The 13594-nt window shown below is 51.1% G+C and overlaps 2 protein-coding genes across 4 annotated transcripts; both read right to left on the bottom strand.

Annotated features, from left to right (window-relative positions):
* Positions 1–1664: 1664 nt before the first annotated feature.
* On the bottom strand, positions 1665–4923 carry edem2 (ER degradation enhancer, mannosidase alpha-like 2). The gene is made up of 11 exons (XM_067240183.1): positions 4631–4923; positions 4431–4541; positions 4203–4242; positions 3971–4076; positions 3758–3883; positions 3401–3612; positions 3132–3273; positions 2920–3044; positions 2452–2596; positions 2243–2364; positions 1665–2158 (listed from the first exon to the last, which is right to left on the bottom strand). The coding sequence occupies exons 1-11, from the start codon at positions 4738–4740 to the stop codon at positions 1703–1705; spliced, it is 1695 nt and encodes a 564-aa protein (XP_067096284.1). The 5' UTR covers positions 4741–4923; the 3' UTR covers positions 1665–1702.
* Positions 4924–5166: 243 nt separating this feature from the next.
* Positions 5167–13570, bottom strand: LOC136945299 (protein NDRG3-like). Of its 3 annotated transcripts, none has more exons than XM_067239057.1 (17): positions 13469–13570; positions 12333–12464; positions 12184–12216; positions 10042–10147; positions 9701–9821; positions 9545–9607; positions 9406–9466; positions 8806–8892; positions 8676–8732; positions 8368–8471; positions 8177–8242; positions 8044–8095; positions 7872–7919; positions 7763–7798; positions 7613–7664; positions 6303–6469; positions 5167–5910 (listed from the first exon to the last, which is right to left on the bottom strand). In XM_067239057.1, exons 2-17 carry the CDS (start codon positions 12387–12389, stop codon positions 5863–5865), a joined length of 1158 nt encoding a protein of 385 aa, XP_067095158.1. In that variant the 5' UTR covers positions 12390–12464; positions 13469–13570; the 3' UTR covers positions 5167–5862. The 3 variants fall into 3 exon arrangements, with proteins under 3 accessions (XP_067095158.1, XP_067095159.1, XP_067095160.1); XM_067239059.1 differs by lacking the exon at positions 5167–5910 and adding an exon at positions 7353–7371 and having other exon boundaries at positions 6367–6469; XM_067239058.1 differs by lacking the exons at positions 12184–12216; positions 12333–12464; positions 13469–13570 and adding an exon at positions 10952–11239.
* Between the last annotated feature and the right edge of the window lie 24 nt (positions 13571–13594).

The following is a 13594-nucleotide window of genomic DNA, read 5'->3' as shown; positions in this document are numbered from 1 at the left end:
TTCATTTCATGTTTTCATTTAGCAGATGCTTTTGTCCAGAGTTGTACAGTACAGGGGAAGATTTGAACTCAAGTGCTCTAACCACTGAGCTGTACCTTAATGTTTCAACTGTCCTACCGTTCAAACTACCATAACGCCAAAACCACTGGCCTAACTACCTAAATGTGTACAACCCATGTATTACCCTGAAGTCCTAAACTACCCTACACTGCCACTATAGACCGTTTTGACTCTGCTGCTCTGCCTACCCTTCATGGTCTTCGTGGTTCCTGAACCTCCCTCTCCATCCTCCCTGCCTGTTTTTCTCCCCTCTCCCCCCGCCCCCCCTCAGATATGAGCAGCTGTCCTTCTATTTTCAACTGCTGAAACAGTAGCATGCCAGACCCATGCCCTCGCTCAGCCGAGAACAATGGGCTTGCCCTTATAAACAATTCCAACTTAGACACTAGTCCGACAGCAGAATACCTCTGCTAGATCCAGTCAATCCTGCTGCTGCCACTCCCTAAGCCCAGAGAGAGATGGGTGGCTGGGCCAGTCTCCCTCCGTAGATGGTAGATTAGGGTGGACAGAACTCATAAAGAGACATATACACACACTGTAGTCTCCAGGTGGATCTTCCAGGTGCTGGAGGGTTTGAGTTGGTTGGAAAGTCCTGGAGGGGCTGAGGAGCTGGAGTCTGAGGTATCACACTTTCTGCCATTTCTGGAAGCTTAGGCTGGCATTGTAGCTGGAGAAGGCTAGGAGGCATGAGGAGAGGTTAGGACGCTAGGAGGCATGAGGAGAGGTTAGGACGCTAGGAGGCATGAGGAGAGGTTAGGACGCTAGGAGGCATGAGGAGAGGTTAGGACGCTAGGAGGCATGAGGAGAGGTTAGGACGCTAGGAGGCATGAGGAGAGGTTAGGACGCTAGGAAGCATGAGGAGAGGTTAGGACGCTAGGAGGCATGAGGAGAGGTTAGGACGCTAGGAGGCATGAGGAAAGGTTAGGATGCTAGGAGGCATGAGGAGATGTTAGGACGCTAGGAGGCATGAGAAGAGGTTAGGACGCTAGGAGGCATGAGGAGAGGTTAGGACGCTAGGAGGCATGAGGAAAGGTTAGGACGTTAGGAGTCATGAGGAGAGATTAGGAGGCATGAGAGGTTTGGAGGTTAGGAGGCATGAGGAGAGGTTAGGACGCTAGGATGCCTGATGAGAGGTTAGGAGGCTAGGATGCCTGCGGAGAGGTCAGGAGGCTATGATGCCTGATGAGAGGTTAGGAGGCTAGGAGGCATGAGGACAGCAGGCCAGAGTGCTGGGAGACACGAGGAGAGCAGCTTGGGAAGCTGCAGCAGGTGAGATGCAGGAGAGTAGCCGAGCGAGGAGCAGCATTCCACAGTGGCTCCACTGCTAACACCCCAGGAATGCTGAGTGGACTGGAGCCTCGGGGGCTCAAAACACAAGACCCCATGAGACAGACTCACACCTGTCTACACAATCACTGAGTCATACACACACACACCCCACTGCAAGGGTAGTGGACACACACACGCCTTTCATGGATGTGTTCGTGAGCGAGGGAGGAGAGGGGAGCTCGTCGGTTGGCCCTCAGACGACAGCTCAACAGTCGAATGAACATCACATGGAATTAAAAAGAGGCTTTGATAAATAAAATATCTTTAATCTACAAAAGGTAGTGACAAACAAAAACAGTGAAGTGAGCCAAGTTCAAGTGTTGTCAGAAAAAACCTGTCCGAGGACAGAAAGGCGAGCGCTGAAGGGCTGCATGGGGCAGGACAGGACAGGGGCGGTCCTTCGTGCTCCTGGCTTCAGAGCAATACTCTCTGATTGGCCAGGCATCGGCATGTCCTCTGATTGGCTGTCCTGAGTAGGGGCCGGAGGTTCTGATAGGTGCAGGAGGATGTCCTGGAGCTCCTGGCGCTCCTGGGGTCTGCGGCTGCAGCAGTGCAGCGCTGCAGGGTCCAGGGGGTGGGCCTCCGTGTTGAAGATGTAGCCCCCCGCCCCCAGGACACAGTCCTCGCTAGGCCCCGCCCCTTCCTCCCAGGCCTGCGGCTGCAACAGGAAGTTGGAGGGGTCGAACAGCAGGTACAGGTACTTGATGGTCTCTGCCAGGAAGAAGGACTCCATACGGTTGTCTAGCTTGTGGTCGCGCATGTCCTTAACCTGGAGAGAGACACACGCACGTCAGGTGACAAGATCTGGACACACTAGACATCCATACACACACACACACACACACACACTCACACTGGCGTAGCCGCAGTCCACCCTGCTAATCGTCTCCAGAGACTCCACGGCATCCCTCCCCAGCTGCAGGAAGGTGTGGTCCCCAGTGGCTTTGAACAGGTACATGGCACTCTCAATCAGCTCTGAAACACACACACACAGTCATTGAAAATGGGTACTTGAGTGGGTAATATCATCATCATCATCATCATCATCATGGTGGTCTTTACCAGGACGTAGTGGGTAGCCCTCTCTCTTGTCCACAGTGTAACCCTGAGGGATGTTGTAAAACTCAGGAAGACCCCCAAACTGACGCCATACACTGTAGTAGTTCATGAAGGTCCTCACAGCACTGTCTAGGTCTCCAACCATACTCTGGAAAACATGTACATGCTGTAGGTGTCTAAGGATTCTGTATAGATAGTATCATTGACCAATTCAAGTCTTTGGATTGTGCAGCTTCCCAAAAGGCCTCTATGGATTGTGGGTGGTGTAGTTTACCTGTAGCCCAGGCCAAAATACCTCTAGGGATTGTGGGTGTAGTTTACATGTAGCCCAGGCCAAAAGACCTCTAGGGATTGTGGGTGGTGTAGTTTACCTGTAGCCCAGGCCAAAAGGCCTCTAGGGATTGTGGGTGGTGTAGTTTACCTGTAGCCCAGGCCAAAAGACCTCTATGGATTGTGGGTGGTGTAGTTTACCTGTAGCCCAGGCCAAAAGGCCTCTAGGGACTGGAAGACTGGCATGGAGACGGTTCCTTTGTGCATCTGGACCCACAAATACCAGTCATCAAACCTGGTGTAGTTTTGAATGGCTTTGTCATACTCTGTGGATCAACAGCAAACATCATATCCTGTCATAACGATGACAAAACACCAACCACCTCTAGTCTAGTTGAATGCAATAGATTTACCATGGAACATGTTGAGCAGTTCCTCATCTTGCAGCATGATGGCGCCCTTAACCAGATACTCAAAGTACGAGTCCACCCCAGCTCCGATCCCTGCGTCTTGGGCCACCCACTTCTTAGTCAGTACATCAATGTGGTTTCCCACCTGGACGGACACAGACAGACACGCAGAAACACATCATAGCAAACGGATGAACGACTCGACGGACAGCTGATGGCTAGCCGGGCGGATGAGTTGGATGGGCCGAAACACAGCCAGCTCGTGAGCCCACCAGTCCGATGTCCGAGCGAGTCTTCCACAGCGAGCGCAGCGCTCGCCTCGCCACCTCCTCGAATATGGGGTCTCCTGTCAGGCGACTGAGGGTGGCGAACTCCAGGATGAAAGTCCCCACCCCGGCCGTACAAGTGACAGGGGTCTCTGTGGGGCTCACTCCCTTCAGGAGGTTCACTGTCCCATAAGGCATCCCTGTCTGGGTCTGGAAGGCTGGGGAACAAAGTTGTACTATTACTGATTGAGCTCAGGGTTCGGGGGTGAGAGGTGAGGGGTTATGTATGCGAGTGAAGGGGTATGCATGAGGGGTGAGGGATTATGTGCGAGGGGTTAGAGGTTAGAGGTGAGGGGGTCTCACCAGGCAGCAGTTTGCGCGCAGCCTCCTCGGCCATCCTGAGAAGAGGTCCTGAACACGGCCAACCAGACTCCACCTCCATCCCTGCCCTCTTAGACAGCAGATGAGCTGACAGCAGCCCCCCCACAACTGGACACAGACGATCACAGTCAAACTGGGACCATTCAAATAGCCTCGCGCTTCATATTTTTCCTTCCGAATGTCCTTGTCCCTCACCTCGGATGTTGGTCTCGAACACGGATGCATTCACATCAATGTCAAAGTCCACAGTATCCTGCAGCAGGGAGGCAACTCTCTGGAACTCACTGTGGTTCCCCAGGATCTGGCCCGCCCAAGACAGTGAGGTCACAAACAGAGCATGGTCCACTACTGGTCTAGTCTACATTACTGGTGGTCACCATCTCAATGAAGTCAGGGGAGAGACAACTGGTAGTAAAACTGAACTCACAAGCAGGGTGTCCAAGGCATCTATCAGAGTCAGGGAGAAGCTGGAGAAGGACAACAGGGTCATTGGTATGATATTTATTAGGCTACAATGTTCAGAAAATAATACTACTATACTTCTGCTCTTCTGATCCATGCAGGGTCTTTCCTATACATTGGTCCACAATTCTGTCACCCCCACCTGTCCAAACTCTTTGCTACTACCAACCAAAGCATCTAGCTTCAGCCCTACCTGCCCCAGGTGTCCTGACCATCACATGTCAGGGGTCGCAGCTCGTCATAGGGGAACGCGTTGTCCAAGTAGTTGTTGTAGGCGTGATAAAACATTGTCTTGATTCTCTCTCTGTGTGAGAGATTGCAATGAGTTCTCTAGTTGGTGTTGAGTTGGAACCAAACTGCTAGTGAGTTACGCCTTAGTCGCATTATCCTTACCTGTAGTGCTCCATGTCCGAATCTGTAAACTCGTGTCCCGTGGCATTGTTCATTAACAGTGGAAAGACGCTTAGTGCCAGAACAGCTGTGCACAACAACCTAATAAGCATTAAGACACTGAGTGGCTACCGAGAACACAGACGAAGCGAAGAATATTGCCCTATGGAGTTCGCTCTTCGTCTAATCATAACCCTATGCTGTAGATACTGCACTTCGTGAATAGGTCGTGATTATGTCCCTTGTATTCATCCTAAACTCCACTAAGTCATTTCACTACATAGATGAGCTAAGTGGCTACGGAAGTAAGAGCATTAGCTCAATCCATCTGAGCATGCGCTTGGTTATTGCTGACGGTCTTTGCTGACGAAAGACGGAAGGGAAAAACATGTACTCCAGCAGATTGAGTCGACAACCACAGAAGCCTTCGACGATGTAGACAAGAGATTAGACAATGCACCATTAACACCGAACCTCCATTTAACATTTTGTCAAACAAATACATTCAGACAGAGACGAGAAAGAGACACAGCGGGCTGGATAGTATAACTTAGCTTTATTTCATCGTCAGTACAAACAGTAATAATAGTCAGCAGAGGAACGAAGCATCACCACAGTCACCTGCTACAGTACAATCAGACCCACCATGATAGTGATGATACCAATAACAACAGCAGTGATAGACATGAAATAAGTCTGGCTTAATATATTACCCATTACGCCTCTGGAATGCTTCATGATAGTGCAAACCTGTTAGTATTCGTCTGGAGTAGGCTTGTTAACCTGGCAGTATGCAGCCCCACCCAATTATTTAACTTAACCCTGACCATTAGAAGTAAACTCTCCTTCACCCTGACTAGTGACCACAGCCCGTGCCTGCAGCCTGAACCCTGGCCCCTGGGTTTAACCAACACTTCTCTGCTGCTTTAAACAACCCCAAAGAGAAAACCTACAAGACTGTATAACTGAAACCAAACTAGCGCGATACAAACAGCTAGACAAAAGAAATCCAACAATGTCATAGTCATGCTTCCTGATAACTTTCAGTACCCACGGTAGGACATAATATCTACTACATCAGTTTGTAAACCCAAACCTCACAAATTCACAACATAATAGTAATCCTTAAAAACTGAAGATGGAGAGGAGGGGTTTGTGTGAAGGGCTGGGTTCTGCGTACAAGACAAAAGGGTTTGGGTACTGGGTGCTGGAGGGAGATGGTGGTTTGACGACCTCTAGGTCTGCAGGACAGGCTTTGGGACATCGGCCTGTCTCTCCTCTGCCTGACAAACCAAGTAGTTATCACATAAGTTATCAATACAAATAGTTCAATACAAGTAAGAGTAATCAATATAAACAGTCGTCAATACAAATAGGGTTATAAATACAAAAGGCCGGGCTGCTAAATTCAACAGGCTGCCAGGCAGGTAGACATCAACAGGCAGCCAGGTACCCTTGACCTTCAGCCTGGGGCTCAAAGAGGAAGAATAGGGTACGAATGGAGAGGAAAATGGATGGAAAAGGTTTGAAAAACAGGGACACAGAGTTAAGATAAAGGTGAGCCAGAATATGAGGACAGAGAGGGGCATACGCAGAGAGAGAGAGAGACAGAGAGAGAGGGAGAGACACAGAGAGAAGGGTGAGTCCCAGCATGGTGGCTGATCTAACAAGACACCTCCATGGTCTGTGGCCTGGTCTGGCTGCTGTGAGCAGGGCTAGCTGCGGTGGCGCCCTCTAGCTGTGAGCTGGTGTGAGTGCGACTGCGACTTCCCTCCACTGATCCCATGCTGGAGGCCGAGTGTGTACGAGATCGAACCAGGCGAGTCATACTGGCGGTGGCCACTGCAGAAGAAGAAGGAGGAGGGGGGAACTGATTACAATTGAACTTGTGATCTTAGCATTTCAGTCCCTTAGTGAGACAGGTGGTTGTGGCTGGGCAGGAGGATGCACATGGCAGGGGGCGTGGTGGGGCTTGGTTGTGGCTGGGCAGGAGGATGCACATGGCAGGGGGCGTGGTGGGGCGTGGTTGTGGCTGGGCAGGAGGATGCACATGGCAGGGGGCGTGGTGGGGCGTGGTTGTGGCTGGGCAGGAGGATGCACATGGCAGGGGGCGTGGTGGGGCGTGGTTGTGGCTGGGCAGGAGGATGCACATGGCAAGGGGCGTGGTGGGGCGTGGTTGTGGCTGGGCAGGAGGATGCACATGGCAGGGGCCTTCAGGGGCTTGAAACCACATTCCCATGACAACCAGGTTGATGATCCCCAGCCCAAACGAATAATGAATCAATCTGGCCTCATGTCTGTCTGTCTGTCTGTCTGTCTGTCAGGATGCCCGTTTGTCTGCATGCTCGTCTGTGTGTGTGTGTGTCTGACTGCTTGTCTGTCTGTCTTCCAAGGAGCCATTCTTTGGTCTACTGTCTCCTGTCCGACCCTAACTCTGTCTGTCACCATGTCTGCCCATGTGACGTCTGGGTGTCTGGATTCATTATTCTCCCCCACAGTTTGCTATTCATTTTCACTGTTGAGGAAAAAATGAATGTACAGGAAAGTCCAACCTGTAGCATGCACTCACACACACAGCTCATCAAGATAATAATATCATCTGAAGGGACAAAGACACTCAACAAAAAAAGGCACACACACACACACACACACAGCAGGATGGAGGGGTGTAGGAGCAGCATGCACACCATGCTGAACATCATCTAGGCATCAAACAGCTACTTACACCTGTTGTTAACGCACCACTGCAGACAGACAGACACAGACAAACAATCTTGAGTGTGTGTGTGCGCGCGCGCTTGTTAAACTTCAGTACCTCTACAACTTATCGCATAGTACAGATTATAACATATACAACAATCACACAGGCAAAATGTTTGAAACATCACAGAGCTGAAGGAAACATAGATCAGTCAGACTAGACTAGACGTTAGAACACATGTACCACAATAGCAGCATGCTCAGAGGAAGAGAAGGTGTACTCACTGTAGCCCATTCCTTGGACAAAGTACTTGAAGGCTTCAGCCAGTTTGCCAGGCTGTGGGGACACACACAGAAAAGGTCAGAGTTCACACAGAAACGGTTGAATGGTGTCATGGTCTTTAGAAGCGTTGCCTGGCGAGAGAGGTGACTCACCTGGACCACCTGAGGGAGGCCGCCACAGTCAGCCATCTAGGGAGGACAAATGCATGCTCAGAATCTGAGTCAATAGACACATGAACGAACACACACACACACACGTTACCTTCAACAGGGTGGTATTGGTGGGATTCATCCTGGAGTTACACTCCACCTGTGGACCGGAGAGGGAGATCAAAAAACAGATTCACCAACCGGCTGACAGGTACAACCTAGGGAGGGAGGTGATTGGCCGATTGGGATTAGCGTTTGCGAGGAAGATAAAAGGCTGCACCTACCACGGCGTCGACGGCGGGCGCCGTGTCTCCAACCACCAGCAGAGAAGGACACCTGAACAGAAGGAGCAGAAACACAGAGCCAGTCAGGCAGGGGCCAGCAGAGGCTACCGTGTCCGTGAAGCAGGAAGAGTACCTCATCGTGTTGGCAGTGTCATCAGTCAGACCTACGATTGGCCTCTCCATCTCCAGTTCCCGGCGGCTGTCAAAACAAGCACACACACACACACACACGCATCAAAATGACGTCTCCGTGGTGCCGCTGACTGAGAACCTTGCCGTGGTGTTTGGGTCACATGCACGGCTGGAGCAGGGATCACATGGTACCTGTTGTAGGAGTAGCAGAACAGAGCCAGGTTGTCCTGGTTGATGTCCTGGGAGATGTGGAGCCTGTACGTCTGGACTATCTCCTGGTTGTCACTCAGCTCCTCCTGAGGATGGATCACACACACACACGTTGATGCAGAGTAAAAAAAAAAATCCCTCCGTTGAGACAGAATAGACAAGGCCAAACAGAGGTATAAACCTAATAGACTCCTGTAGATGCACAGCAGAGGGTTTCAAGCTGAAATGGAGAGAAAAAGAGACTCCAGTGGAAACAGTAGAACTCCAGCTGATAGACCGCCTCTACTCACATCACTGAAGTGGTGTCCCATCACAATGTCCACCAGGTTACTAGTCCAGCCGCTCAGCTGAAAAAGAAACAACCGCTCAGCCTACAGAAAACGTGTGTGTATTTGCTTGTGTGCGTGTGTGCGTACTCACCTTTGATGCAGCCCAGTCCATCCAGCCCTTAGCACAGGGGTCTACGTTGATGAGCACCAGTCCTTCCACCAGAGAAGGCTCGCTCAGCTGAAGACAGGACAGGAGGGGTAAGCATGGAGGACTAGGACAGGTCTGCACTGTGCTGTGGTGCTGGGAGCATGCATGACAGGTCTGCACTGTGCTGTGGTGCTGGGAGCATGCATGACAGGTCTGCACTGTGCTGTGGTGCAGGGAGCATGCATGACAGGTCTGGACTGTGCTGTGGTGCAGGGAGCATGCATGACAGGTCTGGACTGTGCTGTGGTGCAGGGAGCATGCATGACAGGTCTGGACTGTGCTGTGGTGCAGGGAGCATGCATGACAGGTCTGGACTGTGCTGTGGTGCAGGGAGCATGCATGACAGGTCTGGACTGTGCTGTGGTGCAGGGAGCATGCATGACAGGTCTGGACTGTGCTGTGGTGCAGGGAGCATGCATGACAGGTCTGGACTGTGCTGTGGTGCAGGGAGCATGCATGACAGGTCTGGACTGTGCTGTGGTGCAGGGAGCATGCATGACAGGTCTGGACTGTGCTGTGGTGTTTTAAGTACAGAGGACTTACTGCCAGCCTGGACAGGATGTAGGCTCCCGCTCCCACTCCGATGCCAATCACACTGGTCACCCTGGCAACGCAAATCCTCGCAATGAGTCAAATGAATGCGGACACACACACACACCTCCCTTCAGGAAGAAACACTTACTTCAGATGAGTGAGAACAGATGGAAGCATCTCAGACAACTCATCCATAGATGGATACTGGTACCTAAAAAAAACAGAGAGAGAGAGACACGAATAAGAGAGGGATCCTGCGAGTTTGGAGCAGGAAGATGAAGATGAGGAAGTGATGTCGCAGTACCCTGCAGGGAAGGGCGGGGCGTTCTCCTGCTGCCCAGGTGCATCTACGTGGACCACGGCAAAGTGGTGCGTGATCTCCTGCATGTCCTCGTAGTTGAACAGAGTGTTGAAACACGACTTGTCTGCAGAGAGACATGTACAGCTACTAGCACAGTCGTCAAGGTACGCCTACCACAGTGTTAAATGGCCAGATTTACCATAACTGTGCCAAACATCTAGATTTACCTGCTAAATCAAGTCAGTCAGCAACGTTCAATAAAGAAATATTTACCATAACACATGATTTACCATAGCAATGCAAACTAGTGCTGGTGCGGCTGGTAGAAGAGATGTGCTACTCACGGTTCAAACCGATGTCATGGTAGGTGAGAATGACAGGTCGGTTGCCCTTGGGAACACCCCTCATAGTCACATGCAGTACGCCATGGAGGGTCTCAATGTCATGCTCCTGTCAACCAATAACAGCACACGTTAGGGCCTTCCAACCAATCATACACAAGGGCTGGGGCCTGTTGACCAGATCTTTTCAAGGTTAGCTCCATCATGTGTACACCCACACCCCAACACAAACACACATCCTTGCAGCGGCCCAGATATGGTTAGCTGGCGTCTTAATCCAATTATCCGTCGATGGAAATATCTGCCTCTAATACCTCATTAATATCTGTTTATGGGTCAGAGACACACACACACGCACAGACACGTTAAAGAGAAGACCTTGGGAAGCCTGCAAACAGAACAGGCAAAGTTTACATGTAGCGTGCCTGTGTGTTTTGAGACGGTAGGCTCTTCCAGCAAAAAATTCAAGGCACACTATCCTGGTTACCATGGCGACTGCTCAGCAATAGAGAAATAAAAACGGGTGATCTGCCCTTCTCTCCTCCTCCCCTGTCCTCCCCCCCCCTGCCCTCATTGCCTTAGCCCTTTTCTTTTCACAACGAGATTATATCGCCCCCCTTCCTCATCGGTATGTTGAATGCAGATATGTCACCCCCACCCCCGCTCCCAACCTCAGTCAACAAGCTGCAATAAGAGGACTAAGAAGCCCCCCTTCATCAACTTCACCCACACACAAACACGGCTGCCTTCACTGAAACAGGCCGGCCGGGAGCAGCCTCACTTAACACATGAGCAAACAGCACCAACACCTCAGCACATAACACCCAGTATCAGCCGACATCAACTACTGGCACTTTATACGCCCTCGGCGGCTAACACAAACTAGCACGAGCCGGCGGCAGCTTCCACTCACCACTCCAATGACTGAACAGGCAATCTGGTTCAGGTCCAGAACGGCCGTCATGGTGTCACCAGAGAGACGCGGGCAGAGACGGGCACGGAAGAGGAGCGGACGGGAGAGGAGATAGAGAGGAGGAATGGAGGAATGAGGAGAGGAGTCGAGCAGGGCGGTGGCTGAAGGAGGGAGGGCCGGCAGGAAAGCAGAGAGGAGGAGAGACCACCGGAGAACAGAGAGCTCAGCCCAGCAGGGACGAGCGGAGGGTTTCTGATGGCAGCAGCTGCTCTCCAGGCAGGGGAGAGAATGTGTGGAGAGGGAAGGAGAGAGGCACGACTGAAGGAGAGAGCTAGCGAAGGCTGTCAAGGTGGGGTGGAGAAAGAGAGAGAAGAGAGAAAGGGGGAGGGCGGGGGGAGCGAGGAGTTTTCTGGCTGGCTAAACACAAAGCCTCCATGGCCGTCTGTCGTCCGTGAGCCCAGGGTGAAGGGATTAGTAAGGTCAGGTGGACTAAGGGGGAGGAAACAGATGAGGGGACGGATAAGGAGGAACCGAGGAGGAGGAGAGAGGAAGAGAGAGTCAAACTGCAGAGGTTCCTACCTTAGATAACGGAGTATGGAGGAGGAGGAGTAGTGAGTAGGGGGGGCGGAGGGGGGGAGGGGCAGGCATGTTCTGCAGCAGAGCAGAGGAGAGCTCGCCAGCCTAACTGCTCCAGGTGCTGGTTGCAGACGTCTGCAGTTCAGCACAGCTGCTCTAGAGGGCGCCACAAGACTTCACACTTGGAAGTACCATCCAGAATGCCACACCATTTCTGTACCAACTCTGATTGTTTTCATCAGTTGTGATTGACCTAATCCTGTGTGTGTTCCAGCTGGTAAGGTTGGAGTTGGGTTGTCATAGAGACAGGAAGAGAGCAGTAACATCCTCCCTGGAGTGAAGGCATTTCCATGACAACCAGCTTCTCGACTGCTTGCACGCATCGCGTTGGATAGCCATGCACTTTTACCATAACAAGCCTCTTCCATCAGGCAAACCACCACCTTACCCATACACACACCTATCTTAAAAACAACTTTAGAACACCTACTACATTCTCAATCCCTCACCCATACTCGCACACCATATGCATCTCACCACTCAAATCCTCACCCACAAACCCTCCCTCCAATGAATTAGCCATGCACATCTCTCTTCCACTAACACACTTCCTTACCCCCCCACCCACAACTCCATACCCTTCCCCATTAGCTCACCTGACAGTCAAAGTCCTGGAAGTTCCGGCCGCCCTGGAGAGAGAGGAGACAGTGTGAGCCACCATGCTTTTGCACACGGTCCCTCATCAGGCAACAGATTCACACATCAGTAAACACAATGATCCCACTGACAGGAACCTCCCCCTGACCTGGTTTGTGAGCAGGGGTTTGATCTCAGTCAGCTGGACATCCTGGAGCTCCTCCATGATAGGCTGTCACAGCTGGCAGTCACACCTCAGACAGAAGTGGATTTGGGATGGAAGCCGAATGCAGACAGCACACTGTTCACACAAATACACACGCACGAGCAGCAGTGTTAAGGCTGGGTCACAAGAGAAGGAGAAATATCAAAAAGAATATTCACGAGCTGTTAAATGCCTGATGATGATGCCCCCCCCCTCCCCCTCCCCCCCCCCTCCCCCTGGTGTAACTGTGCTCACTGATAGGCAGCCAGGGGAGCTGCTCCTGGGAGGAGCTGTCTGCCAGCCTTCTCTACTGGGGCAAAACATGTCTAATCACAGAGCTCAGCCTAGATTACATCTACCCAACCTAGAATACATCAGACAGGCAGATACAGGCAATCTGACAGAGACATTCAGGGAGTCGTTGTCTTCCTGTCCGACTGTCTGTCCGTCTACCTGTCTGTCTGCCTTCAGTCCACAAACCAGGTCAGGTTAGGTTAAGTATTTATCTTCAGATCATCTAGTTTACCGTCTCTAAAATGCAACCATCCATCAAGGTTTTGACAGCCAGTTAACATGAGCTGCTGTTGTATCCCTAGTTAAATTAAAAGTCAATATATCGATACGCGCATTAGTTCTATGGACACTACTTAAAGTTAACCTTCACAGCAACATAGCTTTAGATTATGTTAACTAGCAAGCTAATTTAATGTCTATCTAACGTAGCTATAGCTGCAGCAGCTAGCCTTGCTAGAATTAGCAAGCAAGCGGACATCAGTCTCTGTCCAGAGACAAACACTACCTCTAATTAGACTAGCTTTATCTTGCATGATAACGCCAGATCAGGATGCAACCAGATCAGGCCCTCTTAAAACCAACGGTGTCAAAGCTAGTCTTGATGGGTAGACTAGCTACAGAATTCAGAATTCATTAGAAACGCCAAAGACATGGATGAAGTGTAGCTAGCTAACGTATTGATGGAAAACTAGCGCAGCCAGCAGCAGACGTTTTACTTGCTAGCTGTCACTCCTATCTAAGTCGACAAATCTTCCCAAGCTGGCTAGGTAGCTGCATTATGTACACAAGTGCAGTTTTGTACTCACCAGTTCTGTGAAGATTTTGAGCTAGATGCTTGCTAACTGCAGATTCAGGTGTATGTCTATGAGGGTATTTGACTGCTAGCTGGTGGTTGTGTCAACTGCTCCACGCGGACTGAGCTTATGGGGCGG

The sequence above is a fragment of the Osmerus mordax genome, chromosome 7 (genome assembly GCF_038355195.1).
Source record: "Osmerus mordax isolate fOsmMor3 chromosome 7, fOsmMor3.pri, whole genome shotgun sequence".
NCBI classification, from domain to species: domain Eukaryota; kingdom Metazoa; phylum Chordata; class Actinopteri; order Osmeriformes; family Osmeridae; genus Osmerus; species Osmerus mordax.
The sequence above is the reverse complement of the archived record's forward strand: the minus strand, read 5'-3'. Positions and strand labels throughout refer to the sequence as shown.